Source organism: Protopterus annectens, chromosome 13.part0, assembly GCF_019279795.1.
Source record: "Protopterus annectens isolate FY-2018-M chromosome 13.part0, PAN1.0, whole genome shotgun sequence".
Taxonomy (NCBI): Eukaryota; Metazoa; Chordata; order Ceratodontiformes; family Protopteridae; genus Protopterus; species Protopterus annectens.
The window spans coordinates 1,327,863,288-1,327,883,694 of record NC_056747.1 but is presented as its reverse complement, the minus strand read 5'-3'; the positions used below and the strand labels follow the sequence as shown (position 1 = coordinate 1,327,883,694).

General features: G+C 39.8%; 1 protein-coding gene across 6 annotated transcripts in view; it reads left to right on the top strand.

Moving 5' to 3' along the window:
- LOC122788282 overlaps window positions 1–20,407 on the top strand; it is a 683,625-nt gene that overhangs the window by 522,226 nt on the left and 140,992 nt on the right. For 4 of the 6 annotated variants that reach the window (XM_044055349.1, XM_044055348.1, XM_044055352.1 and 1 more), the window contains one exon: window positions 853–2,076. The exons of the other annotated variants lie outside the window; for them this stretch is intronic. In XM_044055349.1, the coding sequence (XP_043911284.1) occupies window positions 853–1,267 (415 nt within the window). In that variant the 3' untranslated portion in view covers window positions 1,268–2,076. Of the gene's footprint in view, window positions 1–852; window positions 2,077–20,407 lie in introns of those variants that run through there. 6 annotated transcript variants of the gene reach the window in all.

Here is a 20,407-nt window from a genome sequence, read left to right as displayed (position 1 = left end):
GCAAATGAAGCAAGAAGCAGAAAATATTCCCCATGATAGCTGCAGAATAAGACGCATCATACAGCTGTTTACTCTCCAGTTGACACCCCCCTTTCTCTCCCGCCCTCAGTGTCTGTTCTATCCCACCCTTTCTGAGAATATGCAAACTCATTAGCATTTGCAAATTTCACAGTCTGCCCTAAGTGGAGGACAGGTAAATATGATGTAACGACCTACACAATTGCATGCACACACCCTAGCATTGCTAGGACAAGCATTGAGAAATGTTACCTGCTAAGGGCTTGCAAGTGTGAATGATTAATCTGACTGCAGAAACAATCAAGGTTTCACAGTCAGTCCTCTTTGATGTACACTAACCATAGGTGTGTCAGAGAGAAGAAGTGGAGTGTGTCAATATGGTTTGTGTTGTAAAATGCTTGCAATTAGGATTGCGTCACTGTGGTTTGTTTTTATTTATATAAATGTATAATTGTCCATGACATAAATGATGGTTTAATACAGATGTTTCTTATTAAAAAAGGGGAGGAACTGAATTTATGTAATGTTGTTTAGGTTATATGATATGCAGCAATACATGGGAAGTGTAATGTTTATACACATGAACTTGTTAGTACAGTTTGATTACTTTTATATAAATGTAAATTTGCCTATGTCACAAGTGATAATTCAGTAAAGGGGTTTAAAAAGAAAGCCTGTGAGTACATTGACTGACTTAGGAAAGCAACATTTGTATGAATTTTTATAACCACACTTTGTGCCACTGAGTAAAATTTGTTTGCAATTCTAAGGAAGTACATTAATTATTGAAACAAATATCAAAATAATACAAATCACACTGCACTCTTGTTACAGAAGCATAGATAAGACGATGATGCTGTCAACACAAAGAAAAGAAAAGAACTGCAGTGTTGCAAATTTTTATTTTATGTTGTGTGAGGAAAGATTTAACTTTTTTCCAGTATCCCAGTCATCCACACATCTAAGTGCAAATTGCAAAGGACAACTTTCAGAACTTGGATCTGCTGAACCTGTAATACTAACTGATACTGTGTCAAACCTGGAGTATATGTATTTTTTTTCTTCACAGTATATGTATGTGGCTGTGGCAGTTACTGATAATCTCAAGAATGTATGTTGTGAATGCCCTTGTGTGATGGGGTTCAAATCCAGAGATGGTGCTGTTTGTGTTTGCATACTGATGTGTAAGGATCATATGTCATGTTGCAAGACAACAAAGTTGAGGAAACATCAGACATGTATAGTTTAACTTACTGTTTATGTTTCCTTTAAATTATTTTTTCAATTTTTTTTCACTCTTCATGCTTTGCTCACTGTTTGGTATTGAGCAGTCTTAATGGGCAGTGGTCCATAGCAGTGAACAGGAGTTTATTTCCTAAGGAAAAAAAGTGAATATTTTTTTTACCTGGGAATGCCTTCTGTAGTGCAAATGAACCTGGTGCTGGTACATGGCTGTCAGCAGTCAGGATAGTACTCAATGCAGAAAACGCACCAGTCAGGTAGCTTTCCCTTTTACAGAAAATGTAAGTGCATTGAACTCAGAGAAAGAGGCCACACAATGCAGGATTCAAATACACTTTACAGATATTTGTATGACTGAATTCAGAATAGATATTGACACTCAATGTTGTATATAAAATGAACAGACTAACGTCTGTGAAAAATGATAAAAATTTTACCCGTAGTCCCTGTGAATTGATGTTACAAAGATGATGTAAACCCACATCTTCTCATTATTAGTAACAGTACATGCTATGGATGCTGCCACATATGACATTTTGTAAAGTGTGATAATACAAAAATAATGAGTAATGTGGGAATATATGACATAAATGCTGGAGAACTTTTCCATATCTCTGAAGTATTCATCATAACAGTTATACTATGTATTTTAAATGTTGATGTCATGAATAATTGTATGTACTGTGGCAAGAATGACCACCTTTCATTCTCTGTCTGTCCTCTTTCAGAATGATTGTCATTACATGAAATCCTGATGATGTGTAACCTAAATGCTGCTTGTAGTGTTGCAAGCAGATATAAAAAAGATGAATGTGATGCTAATGCTATAATCACTGTGTTCCTTTCTACATATATCTATTAAACATTTTACTCAGCAACACAAGGTATTTTTTATAATATAATTTGCATTTGTGCTCCACTCAGTAGCACACAAACATGGTTAAGGCCAAAAGAAAAAAAGTGTAAAATTTAATTTGGTCTTTCTTCTGTCGCACATTTGAGCCTGGCACTGAAGGGTGGCCATCAGCACTCTGAATAAACTCAGTGAAGAAAATGCATGTGTGAGCTAACTTTCTCGGGTCTATGTCATTTCAACAAACTGCATTTAATTGAAATTCATTTCATCAAATTCCCCTCATGTGGCAGGCTGTGCCTCCCACACCCCCCACTAATTATGTATACCAACTCTGAGATCACACTACAGTGGGGAAGGGGCAAATTTCACGATCCTTACTGTACCGCAATCTCAGTATGAGCAGTTCAACAAATGGCATGTTCGATGTAATTGCACTGAAAATGCCATTCGGTTAACTGATTTTTCGATGAACTGATAGGCACCCAACTTTCTCTGTGGTACAAGGTGTAAGTTAACTCAGTTTAGAGAAAGATGACAGGTAATGGCAGGGTTCCAATCCATTCTGCAGATACTTTTACAGTGGGGATCAGAATGCCAATTGTCACAACATTTTGATTAGGAATATAACAATAAATGCAAATGAGATATGTTATTGCAACAAATGTATCAATATTTCTTGCTACAGAAGCTCTATATAATGTGTGTAAATTATGTTAAACACAACAATGACATTTAATTTAGAATGGACTTGCATAGGTATAATGTGCAGAATATTTTTGTTATAATTATGATGAATTATCATATATTATAAGTATCCATTTAAGACAGTAGTCTTACTAAGAAGTATGTGTGTAACATAGCCCACAATGTATTACTCAGGTCATGCAATTGCATGCATCTGAAATACATTTACAAACACAAACACTGCCTTTTACATAGAAATGCAGTTCCATGACTAAGTAAAGTCACAGACCTACAGGAATATCTTAAGTATACCTCCATTCATTCTTAAATTAGCATACCTGTAATTACCATGTTAAAAAGTAAGTTCTCCAGTAGCACTGACAGTTAATAGGCAAAGTTTAACATTTTATCTTTTTTTTCTCATGGGTTCAATTTCTAAGTGGTACTGCTCAATATTACTACTGTGTAAGTCCCAACAGCCCAGTATGTCACAACTCATACCGTTTATCCTCCAACCAATCATGGTTATAGCAAACACCATAAAACATTTCAGTGTTTAACACTGGAACATGTGTTTATAGTTTGAGCATCACTTGTGGCCAAATCTCACTGCTATATTTCACACTTTCTGTGTTTTTTGATGTATTCATTGCCAATGTGTCTGCTAAGCCAGCGCTTGCTTTCAGTTGTGCAAATGCAGTTGACAAGGCTGTGCATCTTTGTGGACAAGCTGTTACACGTGAGATCTGAATTGGGTGTCAGTTCAGACATATATTTCTAGTCCGACTTCCATAGACATGGCTGGCGAAGGTAAGAATGGTGTACAGTTTAAAGCACAAAGGTGAGGTGTGGAAGAGTCCAGAATATTTGTGTCACTCTTCAAGAAGTGCTACTGCCGGAGGTTGCTACATGGGAATTATGCCGAGTCTCAGTATAAGGCTTAGGCTTGGAATAGCTTGGTCAAGGTTGCCTCGAGTGCAACTGGCATCCCACTCACTGTGAATAAATGCCATCACCACTACAGTGACATAAAGAGGTGCAAGTGGGGCCTCCTAAGTTGATGGGAGGATGAATTTAATACTGCAAACACCTCTCAATTGTTTAAGTATACAGACCCATCACCTGTCTATGGCATGGCAATAATTAGCCAGCCAACTCGGTTATTCATTATACTTTCATGTGTTTTTTTTTTCTTTTCTGTACTGTATAGCTACATATGAGATGGCAGAAAACTGTGAGGTGCATTAGGAGAGACTAATTTGCCTCAGAAAGGCATGGGGTAACCTAAGTATGCATTGGGTCTGGATACAGGGCAGAGAAGTATTTTCAGTCCATCGCTCTATATCATCTTAAGGAAGCATATCTTAACTTTTATATGAAACCTGCATGCCTGCTGGAGTAGCTCTTGGTACCTGTATTAGACAATGAGTACATCATCTTAATTATGTGTGTGTTAATACCCAGAAACAAGACATCAGATTTTTCTACAGGATAGTATTGATAAGATATTAACTGCAATACTGCATGACATTAACAATTCAATATTTTCAAATGCAGTTATTCACTTTGAAAGCATATATCTGATATGGCATAGTTAAATATATGATTCTATTTGTCATATTATACCATTATGATTGACTGATTGATTTTATGACACATCAATACTTTCCCATCATATCTGCATGTGGCAAAGGTGTATGTGTTTACTTCTCATATTGTTTTATGTATTGAAATAATAAAATAATGTGATATGCTATTGATCCAATTCTCACTTTTTGTCCCCCCCCACTTGTCTCTCTCTTTTTAATTTTTAAATACATTGTTGCAAAAATAAAATGACCATCAGCACAGGCAGCTATACTGACCACTACAGTTCAGCTACCACAGGTGGTTGTGGCAGCACCGCCACAGGCTGCAGAGATATCCAGAACATATGGGTGGTAATCTGTCAGCAATGCTTCCACAGCTCCTGCCCTACCTGTTCCACTTGTGTCAAGTACCTCTACTGCTGGCTGCTGATACAGTGGTACACTCTTGGAGCAGTAGTAGTAGAGGATGTGGCAATTTTGTCATCCATAAGGAGCTGACAGAGCTGGTGTAGGGCATAATGGAGAAGGGACCACAGTGCCCGCATCATCAGAAAGTCCTGTGTTGTATTGCCAAAATGATGCCACGTACGGCACTGACCCAGGCGACTGACACTGGAGACAGAAATTACTATTCTGAGGGTAAGGGCTAGATTCTCATGCTGAACATGGATGCACCTCTGATGGCCCCTACCTCTTCCCAATCATGGTTTCCCCCAAACTTCTGTGTCCATTACCATCCATGTATGTCTTGTATGAATTGTATATCTGCACCTGCTACCTACCTGACCCTCTCATTCCTAAGCACTTTCCACAGCATTCCTCTTTCACAAAAAAACAAAAATGGGCACATGTCCCACAAAAAATATATATATATATATATATATGTGTGTGTGTGTGTGTGTATGCCCTAGATATAGCTTTCTGCTTCGCCACTGTGTCGTCCTGTCACTCTTGATTTGGTCCATTTGGCTGTACAGCATTATTCTGTTGTCACCTATCCCTGGTGTGGTGACTCTCCAAAGTCATGAAATTGTGTGTATAATTCTACATTTATATTATGAAGAAGTGGATAGCTGTGGTACTCTCCCACCACCATCCTGTAAATTCCTGTATTCTTTTCCTTTTGTCCTACCCTGCACTTTCCCCCCCATTTTCACCACTGTTCTATCAACCCCTTTTTCACGAGTTTAATCTGATCAAAAAATAGAATCACACACAATGCACATGGCCAGAAATGGCCCATCAAAAACCCTTCATTTTTTTATATGCAGCATTTGTGTGAAGCTTGGCATCAAGCACTGATGCTGAGTGACATTGAATGGCATTCCACAACCTGTGGTAAAAACTGGCGAGTTTTGCTATTACCCACAAGAGTCCTGTTACTCTTGCGCAAATGTGCTTAAACCTGCTGCATTACAGGAATACAGAGTAAAGGCATAGTAAAGACACTGCTTTGGAACAGTTACTCTAACAGTTCTTAAGTTGCTGGATAGAATTAACTAGAAGTTCCTATGTAGTGTGTTGAGATAATTCCTCTGTCTGTAATCTGATGTTTTTGCATAGGGTCAGGGTACGATTAGAGCTGTATGTCAAATTATTATTTGATGACATTTTATATTCCTATCATATAGTATTTGACTAGTGCAGCAAGAAACCATTTGCAAAAACATTCCATCTCCAACAGGGACATTTAGTAAACCATCCTTATACTGCTTATATCTTAATGTTGTTTCTAATCTTCTACACATCTTTGCTCCCTATAGCAAGCACTTTAATGTACAGAGCATGACAGAGTAATAATGAGGAAACGGGTCTATATCACATTGTTGAATGTACTAAATGTTGAACACCTCTTCATCAAACCGTATTTGTCAGTCTTCATCCATTGAATAATCATTTTAATAAACTTTTTCCCATGGTAAGTAACCAGTGGACCATTATTGGGAATTTGCCCTTTTCCCCACTGTAGTGTGATTTCAGAGGTGGTATATTTAGTTGGAGGTGGTGTGTGGGGGTGCAGCCTCCCACCAGGGTGTGTTTTAAATAATGCTATTTTTGTGGGGGTCAGTAGGTTTGCCAGCTTGCTATATACCATGGGAAGAAGTTTCTCTGAAATAATCATTCGAATGAAGATTTGAAAAATAAGGTTCGACGAAGAGGTGTTCGACATTTAGTGCATTCAACAATGTGATATAGACCAGAGGAAACACTTGAGTAACATTCCATGAAGATGGTCCTAAATGTATCATAAACAAAATTCCTAGCATTTCTCTGTCAATCTCTGCGCCTTTTCACCGTTTCTCCTTTAGTACGATGTCACTGACTCTTCAGTTCTGTGATTTAAAGTGCATGAAGTAGGAGTTCCTTTGTGGCATGTTGAGATAAAGCTCAAATGTACTGACTGATTTTTGCATACTTTTAAAGAGTTCTAATCCAGGAATATGTTGAAATTAAAACTGTTTTTATTGGACTATTTTATGTGTATCGTATATCTGTGTGTGTGTGTGTGGGTGGGGTTACTATTGGCATTCCAAATTCACTTTGGTAAACCAGTCAGAATGTCAACCCGAAATACTGAATTCGGCATTGCGAAAAGTAAATCAAGTCGAAAATGAATATATCAATGTCTGTAGTTCGATGTATTTGACATAGCAGGAGGTGATGTCAGTCACCCATGCTATGCACATTAACATGCCGTTACACTCTACAGTCAACGGTACATTAATTGTACTATTTTGCAGAGGGGGGGGGGCTATGCCCCTTTCACCCCCAGGTTTCCATCCCTTTCCTCTCCAGTCAAACATATTTTATTATCTTCCCGTAAAACATTTACACGAAAATTGTGCAAAAGTAAATGCAGAAGATTTGTTACATGGGCCAGCGAGAATCAGATAGACCCCGTTTTTGCGCCCATACATTCTTTTCATACCTCTCAACCTCTTAGAGCAAGAAATCTGGACAAAGCCATACATAATGAGGAGCAAAGGCCCAAAATAGGGACACTTTTTTAAAATATTGTTCTTACAAACGTAGAAAATTGATAGAATAAGAGGTTTTGCATTAGCATGCATTTTCTGAAGGGTTTGAAGTCTGAACCTCAAATGTCTGTCATTATTTTATGACTTCAACTATCAATGATTTGCCAGAAAAAACACAATTTTATGAGAAAATGGTCCAAAAATATGAGGAAAAAAATGTGGACATTCTGCGAACATCTGTACAGTTGAGAGGTATGATTGTGTTCTAGAATTTTTGGCAAAAGTTTTCAGTTAAGGAGCTGCTGCAGCAACTCTTAGGGTTCAGTTGGCAGCAATTTCCAATTTTCATATAGGAAAAAACATTTCTGCAATCATGTCACACAGACTCTGTAAAGGGTTTTTGAAAGGAACCACTGTGATAAGACCCCATATTAAAAGCCAGCACCCCCTTGGGATTTGAATTTTATCTTATCTAACATTATCTATCCTCCCTTTGAAGTATCAGCTACATGTGAGTTGAAATACCTTTCCTGGAAAACACTCTTTTTAATGGCTATTACTTCAGCCAGAAGAGAGTCTGAATTACAAGCTCTGTCTGCTAAGCCCCGGTACCTAGTCTTTCATAAGGACAGAGTTTCTTTATGCACTAACCCCTCATTTTTAGCGAAAGTTGTCTCAGAAAGTAACCTCAGTCAATCTATACAGCTGCCAGTTTTCTTTCCGAACTTCCAGAATAGAGGAGAATACTCACTACATCTCCTAGATGTTCATAGACAGTTATGTTTCTACTTAGATAGAACGTCTGAAATTAGAAAATCAGATCAACTCTTCATCTCTTATTCTGACGTTAAGAAAAGGAATTCCAGTCACAAAAGTTACCTTATCAAAATGGATTACGCTTTGTATAGCCTGCATTTATAATTCAAAGAATATAACACTTCCAGATAATGTTAAAGCTCATTCCACAAGGTCTGTAGCCACATCTGCAGCCTTTCAAGCTAGATTACCACTGGATAATATCTGCGCTGCATCAACTTGGGCAAAACCTCATACCTTCCTCACTCATTACAAAGTTGATTTGGGCTCTAGGAGTAGAGCGTCTATCGGTTCTATGATTCTGAGGAATATTCTCCCATGAGCCACCCAGTGGGTTGCTAGGGATGTGGTCCAATCAGTGAGAATAAAGGCAAGATTGATAACATCACATAAAGAAATTATGTACTTACTGTAATGTTCCATGTGTGTGTCCATCTCATCATTTATTCGTACAACCCTCCCTCCATACCCTCCTGCCTATACTCCTGGGAAACCGAGTGGCATAACTTGAGTCCTACATATACATATAGCCTCAGAATTTATACTCTGGTGTATATTTTAATATGTATAGATATATTGTTTATATTTATATATACATAATATTTCTGCCTTACCTTTTGAAAGAGTACTTGGGGCAAACAAGATATGTGAGGAAGCTAAGGGGTTGCATTATGGGTAAAGAGGGATGCCCACAAGCTTTGCTTAACATCTTGAGCTTTTAGAGTGGCCAAGATGGATCCGATGGATGGGATCCAACTCATCAGTGAGAATACAGGATGAGATGGACAACACACATGGAACATTATGGTAAGTACATAATTTGTATTTTCACCAACTGCTTGCCATTTTACCTTTAAATATTGCGTTTCCCTCAACAAAGAAGTCCCAGAAATCTCAGGATTAATTTCTTGTACCTGCAGACAACTCCTTTGCATGTAAAGATAGTCAGCGATGAGAACAAATAGCTAACAACTTTGTTGATGTATGAAGGAATCTTTGTAAATTTCACTCAGAAGAGAATGCACAGAATTTCCTGGGCCAACAGCTGCAGACTTCTTGTCTCACAAGTGGGATATTTGTTAATAGAACAAAAAAAAAACAAGCTAATATCTTTGCAGATGCAAGGAAGTTAACATTTTTTAGTGCTTTCATCATTTTATCTTATTTTTCAAGCCTGTTTGCTTACAGAAAAACTTGTTTATAGCTTAAGCCAAAGGGATTAATGTTTATGTCTTCTCTTGCAAAAACAAGGGAAAATATTGTCTTAATTGTACATATAATATAATCAATATAGTTTTACACCCCACGCCATCAGCCGAAGATCACAGTATGTTTATCTTAAAATTGCTTTTTTTTTATTAAACACTCTTATTGAATTATCACTTGTGACATAGGCAAATTGATATTTATATAAAATATTTAAATATAAAAGTAATCCAACTGTATTAACAAGCTCACATTTACAAACATTATACCTCACATATATTGCTATACATCATGTAACCTAAGCAACATTACATAAATTATTCAATTCCTGCCCTTTTTTAAAAAAGAAACATCTTTATTAAACCATCACTTACTGCATAGGCAGTCATACATTTATATAAATGAAAACAAACCACATCAACAAAATCCTAGTTGCAAGCATTTTAAATCACAAACCATACTGACACACTCCCAGTTGCAAACATTATACATCACTTATAATATACCCAATCATTTTCAGACAAACATTACATAGCTCATTTAAGTTCTGCCTTCTTTCAAACCTCATTCCTCCCGTGTATGTATTGTTCCCACAATTTCTATTTTTCTAATATAGTTTGCTCCTACCCTTTTCTAAAAATCTCAATTCCAGTTCTTTTATCTCTGTTACTATATTCACTACTTCTAGTATAGTTGGTTTAGATTCTGATTTCTATTTTTTAGTAATTACTTTTTGGCAGCCATCATAATTTGACACAGCAAGGCCTTACCATGTCTAGGCAATTCTTATTCTGTATTGTAGCTCAGAAAAATCATCTCCCTCATCATACCAATCTGCCCACACAGCATCTCCAACAGTGCATCCTGCAGGGAATCCTTAAAGTCCAGTAATTTACCGCACTCCCAGAAAACATGCTCCCAATTACCTCTTTCTTCCCTGTCACACCTCCAATGTTTGCTGTCTACCTGAGGAAAAATTATCTGGAGTCTACATAGGGTTTAAAATGTATATGCAAACATTTCCAAGCAAAAATCCTAACTCTTCTAGATTTTGGTGTATATCTGGTTGACATACATATAGCCTCCCATTGTGTCTTTGTGAATTGCTTATCCAATTTCTCTTTCCAATCCTTTCTAAACTTCTCTGATTGATTCTTATAGTTAACATGCAATATTTTATATGCTCTACTAATTATTCCCTTTTTAATGGCAACATCTGTTCTAGATTCTACTAAAAACTCTACCGGTGCTGGTCTTTCATTTAGGACCCTCCCTATTTCTTTCTCTTTGTCTATGCTCTGATATCAATCCTTGATAAGGAAGGCAATGTCTAATGCGTAGTCCAAATAAATTAATCTTTCCCTTTGTAGTTATTTGCTCCCAATATCTTGGTTCCTTTCCCATTTTTTTCCAATAACTTCCAGCCCCCTCTTGCCTATTGTCTATATCCCTAATTGCAGTCATCCCTCTCTGCAGAATCTCCCTTCTCCATTCCCATGTTAGCTTAGTTCTTAGCATACTTTATGCTACTTTATAGATATAATATTCTGTATGATTATTATTTTCCTTAAAGGCCTGCATCCAAAATCAGAGTTTCTTCTTGTTTCTTGAGCTTCTCCCCTGTTTCATCAAATCCCAGTCTCTCCTTGTTTCTTGAGCGCCCCTCCTGTTTCATCAGCATCTCTTTCCACTTTGAATTATAGTTGTCTGCTTGTGCTATGTATAGGAGCCTTAACTGTGTAGCTCTGAAATACCCTTTCAAATTGGATAATCCCAATCTGCCCTGTTCTACTGGAAGAATCAGCTTATCCCACTTGACTCTGGCCGTCTTCTCCTCCCAGATAAAGTCCTTCAGCTCTTTATTAATTGCTATCCACAACTTCTCCTCTAATATGCCTGACCTATGTATAAGACTAATGGGAATAAAAACATTTTAACTGCTTGTATCCTGTTACCCATATCCATATAACAAAGCTTCCTTTTTCTCAGTTTTTGTATTATCTTTTGTTTAGTCTCTTCCCACATATCCTTAGCTGCCACACCAGAATCATTTTTAATCCATACTCCTAAATACGTAATTTTATCATGTTCCCATAAATATAGATATTGCTGAACCAATTCATATGTGGGTACATAATTTACCATTATTGCCTTTGTTTAAGCTTCACTAATTTTGCATCCCGAAAAGATTTGAAACTGACTGAAAATGTTCCACAGCACTGTAATGTCTCTTTCTGGTTTTGTCAGGTATAAAATATTATCTGCAAATATAGTCCGCTTTTCTTGACTGCCATACCAATTATGTCCTTGAATTTCTAAGTTCCTTATTTTCTTTGCCAGTGGTTCTAAATATAATGCAAGTAACAAAGGGGAAAAAGGACACCCCTGCCTGGTTCCTCCACTCAAGAAGAAATTATCAGAGAGAACCCCACCCACTTTAATTTTCACCTCCAATCCCTCGTATATCCTCCTAATCATTATAATTTTTTCAGGAAATGCAAATCCTTCTATTGCCCTGCTCATAAAGTCCCAGATTACTCTGTCAAATGCTTCCTCTGCATCAAGACCCATCAACAACAATGGTATTTTCTTACATTCTGCTTCCCTGTGGATCATCAATGTTCTGTTAATGTTGTCAAATATTTGCCTCTCCTCCACAAAACCACATTTATCCATATCTATCAATTTTGGCATTACTTTTGCCATTCATTTAAGCATTATAGACATGAGCACTTTATAATCATGTTTTAGTATTGAAATGGGCCTGTATGAAGCTGGATCTGATGGATCTTTACACTGTTTAGGTATCACAGCTACTACTGCTTTCTTCCAGTATGTTAGTATTTCTCCTATTTCTTAAAATACTGTTAACCAAAACCTTCCAGATCTTTATTAGTTTTTCCCTTCTAGCTTCCAAATGCCCACAGGAATACCATCTATGCCTGGGGACTTTCCAGTACATTGGTTATACTTAACATTTTTATCTCATCTCCTCCTATCCTAACCATTAGAACCTCATCTACCTCTAATCTTAGTATATTTAACTCCTCCATAAACATTTCCATTTGTATCATTTTCTGATTTCCACATTTCTCTGCTTTATACAGACTTTTACAGAATTTCTAAAATATTTCTGATATCTCTACAGGATCTCTTGTTACCTTCCTTATTACAGGCTCCCTAAGCTTGACAACAGCCCTTTCTACTTTCTGTTGCCTGAGTTATTGTGCTAAATGTTTTTGTGCTGTAGTGCTGTTATCAAAAACGGTTGCTTAACAGAAGTCTTTCTAAACTCATGTATATTATTGAAGTAATCCCTTATTTTCTCCTTAGCATTCTGCAGTTGATCCTCTTCTTGTTCTGTGAGATCCCCCTATCTACATTATCATGGAGATGATCACTAGAGATACATTAAACCACCAGACACTGGACCCAATGCAGTTTGGTTTTGTCATGGGCAGATCATGCCTACTCAACCTAGTGGACTTCATTGAGAGGGTCACCAAAGCAATGGATGATGTAAGAATTGTTCACACTGCCTACCTTGACCTGGCCAAGGCATTTGTCACAATACCCCACTCGGGCATTGTTGACAAACTCAGGAGGTTAGGTACAAACCCGTATGTCACCCAGTGGATAGCTAATTGGCTAACAGACTGGACCCAGGAAGCTAGAACTGGGGAGTCCGCCTCTACAAAGAGGCCAGTCACAAGTGGAGTCCCTCAGGAATCAGTCCTTGAACTGCTTCTTGTTTACATTTACTTCTCAGAAGTCCAGGCTAATGTCAGTGGTCTCTGGTTGACTAAATTCGAGGATGACTTCAAATTAGGAGTTGTAATTGAATCTCACACTGTCACAGATGTTCTCCAGGAGGGCCTGACATAGACAAACAACTGGTGTCAGAGCCGTGGACTAAAACTAAATGCCAAAAATGTATAATAGTATCCTTTGGGAACTTATCCATCCCTGGTAACTATATTGACAACATACCCCTTATAGTTGATCCAGTAGTCAGCAACTTAGGGACACACATAGATAGTAATCTAGCCTTTGACCCTCGTGTCTACAGTGATGAGGAAATGATTCTATGTTGTGCAACTTATAAACAAAGGTATGGCATCTAAGTGCAAGGAAGGCATTGTTCCACTGTATTCAGCATTCATCAAACCTATTATTGAGTACAGTGCCCCCTTTGGTATGTACCTAACAAGGCATATCCAACAACTGGAACGTCCACAGAGGTTCCTCACTAAAAAAATATAGGGTGTAAATAGAATGTCCTTTGAAGATTGCCTCAAGGTCCTATCCCTGTATTCTGTCTCCTACAGGCTTTTGAGAGGAGATCTATGTCTGGCATACAGGGCATTGTCAGACCCCACTCTGATGGACCTCCTGCGTATCCTCAAAACAAACAGCACCGGAATTAACTGTTCTAAAGACTTAAACCTTGCCTGTGATATAAATAAGATCTGCTGGAGAGGTAGGCATGTATCCCAGAGAATACCACATCTATGGAACAGGCTCTCCATCCATGTGAAGCAGAGTTCTTCCCTAATCCATTTCAAGTGCAACTTTGACAATTGCATGGGAAACTGGAAATTCATCCTGGTTTGGCACCTATGTGTATCTCCCAGGCCCATGCTTACACTTATCAAGGGTATCAGAACTTGTCAGAGATTTGGGATGTATGGCTAGGCTTAAAAAGGGCCTAGTAGTCGTCTTCCTAGGAAACACCTATGAACCTATATGTGTTCAAAAATCTACCCTCCTTTTTATATTTTCCCTTCTGGGCCCCCCAGACACATCTTCACTGCTCTAAATCAAATTATAGTCCCCACAGATAAGTAATATTCCTTGCTGAAAACTGATTATTTCTCCCAGAATTTTCTTAAGTTCCATTATAGCAGTTTTAGGTGGAATATAAATGAATGCCAATGTAATCTTCCTCCCTTGCCAGTAACCCCTTACCACTACAAATCTGCAGTTATCTTTTTTATCCTTTTCTATCACTATTGGAGCTTCTCTTGCAATTAATATAAGCACTCCTCTTTTCCTTTGTCCCAGATATTCCACTGAATAACCATCCTGAAAACCTTTTTTTATCAAATTCATATGTTCAGTTCTTTTCAAGTGTGTATCTTGTAACATTGCTATTTGAACTCTACATTTTTAATATAGTTCACTGTTTTCTTTTTTGTATTGATCTGTGAGACCATTGACATTTAAAGACATGACAGAAAGCATCCTTGTATTAAAAAGTTATTATTCACATCTTTTATGTGTAACAGCTTTTTTGTTAAATGTCTACTTCCAGCTCTTGTGTTACATGCATACACTGTTTGGCAGGTTGAACTTTTATATAGTTGGTTATTGTCTTATCCATTTGAAACTGTGTCACATCTTACAAAACTTTTTGTTTTATTGAAAGCCCTCAAACAAAGAAACAAACCCTAATGCCCCCTAAAACCTGTTAATTTAATGCTAACACACAAAACTACGTACATCTTCAAATATTGAAGTTTTACCTTTTTAATAGGAACAGTTGTCCCAAACTGACAGCCACACTGATAGACTTGAATTAACCTGAAAGAAAGGTTATCCATGATAAGATGCATGGTGCAGCCTGTGCTTCTACTAAGTGCTGTCTGGTTTTGTCTTAAATTTATAGCTCTTCCAGCTGGGAAAACCCCTGAATGCTTTTAGAGAACATTATGTCCTGGCCAATTTCTGTTTTCTTTTTTCCCCCCTAGCCAATAACTCTCCAGAACACTGTAACCAATTTACCTTTATCAGATTGTCTCCATGGAGACATGAGAAACAGACAGCTAATTTCTCATTATCAGGTTGTCTCTATAGAAACATGAGAACCAGGTAGTCAATTTCTCTTTATCAGATTGTTTCCATGGAGACGTGAGGGCCAGATACAGAACTGCTACTAATCATACATTCATTGGCTAGAAAAAAGCCTCATGGTAGTCTGTGTTATGTTGTCCCTGTTGCCTTCTTTCTTACTGGATGGATTCAGAGCCAACAGTCAGCTCCGACTCAGCCAATACACTAGCTCGAAGTGTCTGACTTGGCTCGTGGCTCAATACCTATCCCACAATGCATTGGAGTATCCCCCAGATCTCATTTGCTGCTTGATGAGTTCGGATGCTTTCTTCTTGGCCATGGTTAAGCGTTTTTTGATTACTTTTCTAATAGCTGTTTTGACAATTTTTTTTCTTATTAGACTAACTGTAGTTCCTGGATTACACAGTTTAACCTTTTACAAGGTTTTTGGCATAATTCCTTTTCCCGCCTGTTTGTGTGTTGCTTATTGGCCGTCGTTTTCTTCCCTAGGCCTATCCTATCCCTGTCAGTCTTCTGTTTTTTTGTGTAACTTTAATTCTTTTAAGTTACTGAGTTAAAGGTAACCCGTTTTATTAAAGGTTTTTGTTGTCTGTCCCCGTCAGCTCGGCTAGGTCCATTTAAGTTAGAGGGCCTAGCACCCATTTAACTTAGTGGGTAGAGCTTTACTTCACTTTACTGTCTTTTGCTGTGCGTGTGTTTAGCTTAGCCTTCTTGTATAAGTTTCTTGCAGTTTATTGTAGTTTGTTGCAGTTTTCAGCATGTCTAAAGACTCTAGAGATAAAGAACCCAAAGTCTCTGGGTTCAAGAAATGCCAGCAATGCTCCCAAAAATGTCCATTACTGATGGGCATAGTGTGTGTGTGTGTGTGTGTGTGTGTGTGTGTGTGTGTGTGTGCATGTGTGTGTGTGTGTGTGTGTGTGTGTGTGTGTGTGTGTATACTGCTTAGGTGCCATTCACTTGCAGGAATCATGCAGTTTTTGTCATTCCTTCAGCTCTCAAGTTTTACATGAGAGGAAAAACAAATTGATTTTACGAGGTCTAATAAAGCCTTCCTTTGATGAGGCTTTACAATCTTCTCCAACAACTAGTGACAAGTCCAAGAGACCTTCCTCCTCATCTTCTTCCTTGGCTCATTCATAGCCTCCAAAGAAATTACCTAAGTTGACTGAAAAATCTGTCTTGTTGGCTCCACCACCTTCGAAACTGAGTGAGACAATAGGTGCAGACAAATCTAGCTCTTCGGTTCCAAAGACATTGGAACTGATAACAGACTAATTCTCGGAGCTGGTCCATGAAATTATTACTAGTATCTCTGACTTTGAGATCCCCTATTCTTCAAAGGTCTCGATCCCCCACTCTTTCATCCAAGTCCTCTAGGAGCTTATCGGATTATGATATGGACAGAGTGGTGCGCAGGCTTTTGAAGTCACCAGCACTGGCAGAATTGTTCTCGGCTCTGACCCCACCGGTTTCAGAGTCACCCAAGATGACTACATCCACTATTCCTCCTCCAAGCCAAGCTGGATCTTCAAAGCTGGAATGCCAGATACCTGCTGTGGTAGATCCTTTGGTCCTGAGACCACTTTGGGAATTCTTCGGAACTGTTGCCTGCTCCAACACCTTCGGTGCCATCTGTGGTGTCTAGGGGCCATAGTTCTCTGGTTGGCTCCGGGAAGAGTCTCAGACCTGAATCTCTTCAGTTCCTAGTCTGCCCCTCGGTGCGTCGGCTTGGGTGAGCTTGGCTCCTACATCTGCCTCGGAGCTGATTTCCTTGATACCGGGGATTTCCTCCATTTCCTTGGTACCGGGGATGTCCTCGGAGCCGGGGGGATTGGCCTTTGAAGTGATGAGGAGTGTGCTGTTCCCTCCTGCAGCTCTACTCAGGGATACTGGCATTCTTCCCACTCAGACACTGGCGTCTGCTTTAGCACCATCCTGTCCACAGGGCAGCAGAGATTCAGGGCCTCAGGAAGCCCGATTGGGTATGCCCCACTCTTCCGAGATCACCCCAGACTACCCATCTGAGGAGCCACCTCGGAAGAGGACACGCAAGAGGAAGCATGTAGACTCCCCTGATGAGTCCATCACTTCTGACACTGACCTTAGGGAAGCAGAAGGGTCCCCATGGTCATCTTCTGTAGATATCTCTTTTTCAGATATCCTGGAGATCCTAAAACACAGAGGCAGCTGGAAGCCCATCAACCCTTCTGATGAGGAGTCAGTGTACCTGAAGGTCTTCGTATCTCAACCTTCAGGCTCCTGGGTTTCTCCGCCTTTCGATGAGATAATCGATTTGGTTAGTCAGAAGGCATGGGAGTCACCAGACACTATGGAGCCAGTCCCTAGGAGGCCAAATAAGCTCCTGTCAGCTCCTTTGGATAAAGAATTTCTCTCAAAAGGCGTACCCGTAGATGCTATGGTGATGGCAGCAGCCACTAAAAAGGAACTCTCTGAGACATACTCATCTGTCTGTCCGCCAGATAAGGAGTCTCAAATGATGGACAGATATGGGAAGAGTGTTTTATCATCAGTGACTTTCACCCTCAGATCGCTGAACTACCTCACACACTTTACAAGACTTCAAAGAGATCTCCTGAAGGAATTAGGACATACTCTGCAAGGTTCATTAGCTGCGAGGGGTCTCAGAAAAAGTGACCGCCCAGCTATCCACCTTAAATTCCTTAGTCAACTCCTCCATGAGGCTGATATCCTATGCTGCAGATGGCATGAGCAGGGCACCGGGTTCCGGAGTTTCCTTGAGGAGGCATTCCTGGATGCGCTTGTGCAACTTTGCAGAGCCCTTCAGGTCTACCTTTACCAAAGCCCCTTTTGATGGTTCCTCTCTTTTTGGACCAAAGGGACGCACGAGGTGAGCCCTTCCCCAGAGGCAGAGGGGGAGGCAATAATGGTAGACGCCGTTTATGTGGCGGGGGGGTCCAGAAAACCAAAGTGACCGTGATTCCTTTCGAGGCCGTCCCTATCAGCACTCCTGAAAGGAGGCCTGACTGCTCTGCTCTGGAGACAGTCGGGGAAAGATTAACTTTGTACACAGAAGCCTGGTGAAATATCACAAGAGACAAGTGTGTACAAAGCATAATATCCAGAGGATATTCCATTCCCTTTTACCATTCCATTCCACAGATCAGAAAAATCCCGGATGTTCCACCCAGTCAGAGGGAGCAAGCAACCACAGCAATCCAGAAGTTGCTAAGCAAAAGAGTCATCCAAGAAGTCCCCGCAGACCAAATAGGATTTGGAACTTACTCAAGATTCTTTTTAGTACCAAAAAGAACAGGGGACTGGAGACCCATTCTGGATCGCGGCAGGTTGAACGAATATGTAAAGAAGTTCCGAATTGTGACACTGCAGTCTATTCTTCCCTTTTTAAGGAAAGACAATTGGATGTGATCAGTAGACCTCCAAGATGCGTACTACCACATAAAAATGGACAGAGTATCAAGGAGTCATCTACGTTTCCGGCTGGGAACCAGTCATTATCAGTTTTGAGCTCTGACCTTTGGTCTCACTACAGCCCCCAGAGTGTTCACAGAATGCATGGCAGTAGTAACGGCTCTCCTGAGATGCCTAGGATTCTAAGTGTTTCCATACCTGGACGACTGGCTCCTAACTGCCACCACCAAGCATCTACTTCTACAGGCCAGGGACACTACACTGGAACTTTGTACACAGGCATAACAGTGAATTTTCAAAAATCTGCCTTGTTGCCTTCTCAACGTATTATGTTTATCGGCACAGATATAGACACCACTTCTATGATGTCTCGCCTTCCGCCCGACAGAGTCTCTGTCCTCAGACAGCAAATAGTCAACATTCTTCCGAGAAGCAAAGTAAAAGCAAAAGTAGTCCTAACACTTCTTGGAACCATGGTGTCAACCATAACTTTTGTCCCTCTAGCCAGGACGCACACGAGAATCCTTCAGTGGCTTCTGTTTGCTCAATGGTCTCTTTAGGAACTTCCTATGTCCCATCAGATAACGATAACAAATTCATGCAAGAGAGATCTCCGATGATGGCTCCAGTCTGATCATGTTACCTTAGTAAGATCCTTTGTTCCACAACAACCTGTTGTTGTTTCAGTGACCACAGACACTTCCCAGATAGGGTGGGGGAGGCATTATCTGGGAAGAGCAGTCCAAAGCACATGGCGAGAACACGAGGCTCAGTTGCACATCAGTGTTCTAGAGATGAGGGAGTACTTCTGGCATTGCAAGCACTTTAGGACTCTTTCCCACTAGGAACAATTGCAATCCAGTCAGACAACATGTCTGGTACATAAACAAGCAAGGAGGAACCAAATCATATCCCCTTTGTCAAGAGGTGCTAAGAGTATGGCAATGGGTAATTTCTTCCCACCATTTTCTGGTAGCAGCGCACATCCCGGGGAAATCCAACGTGATAGCCGACAAGCTCAGCAGGGCAATTTTAATACGTCATGAATGGTCTCTAAAACAGAGCATAGCGGACAAGATTTTCCGAACTTGGAGCCAGCCTTGCTGTGACCTATTTGCAACCCCCCTGAACACCAAATGCAGCAGCTACTTTGCTCTAATCCTCCCACAGGGGTAGACACTGAGAGACGCACTCATCCACAGTTGGCCCTCGGAACTACTGTATGCCTTTCCTCCCTTTCCGCTAATTCCCAAAGTCATTCAGAAAGCCAAGGTCTTGGGAAGCAGGCTAATTCTCATTACTCCATATCAGACTTATCAGATTTGGCTCCCCTTCCTCTAGCCTCACCTTCAGGAGAAGCCATGGACTCTGGACCTAGTCCCAGACCTTCTGACTCGTATGTCGGGTGCACTTCATCCTTCTCTCCAGACCCTCAATCTGACAGCTTGACTGCTGTACTTCCAAACATAGTCAGGCTTAAAGGTTTTACTCTGGCAGTCAAACACATTCTAGTCTCTTCTCATAAGGCTTCCACCAGGAAATTGTATTCCAGCAAATGGAAGAGGTTCTCCTACTGGGCAAGAGCAAGAGACATAGATCCCTTCTATGCCTGTATTAGTTCAATTTTAGAATTCCTAGTGGAACTTTTTTAGCAAGGCTCTCCTGCAGCTACAATTAAAGTCCAATTAGCTGCAATTTCCAATTATCACATCGGCAAATAACACTCCTAACCTCATGTCTCACTGGCCGCGTAA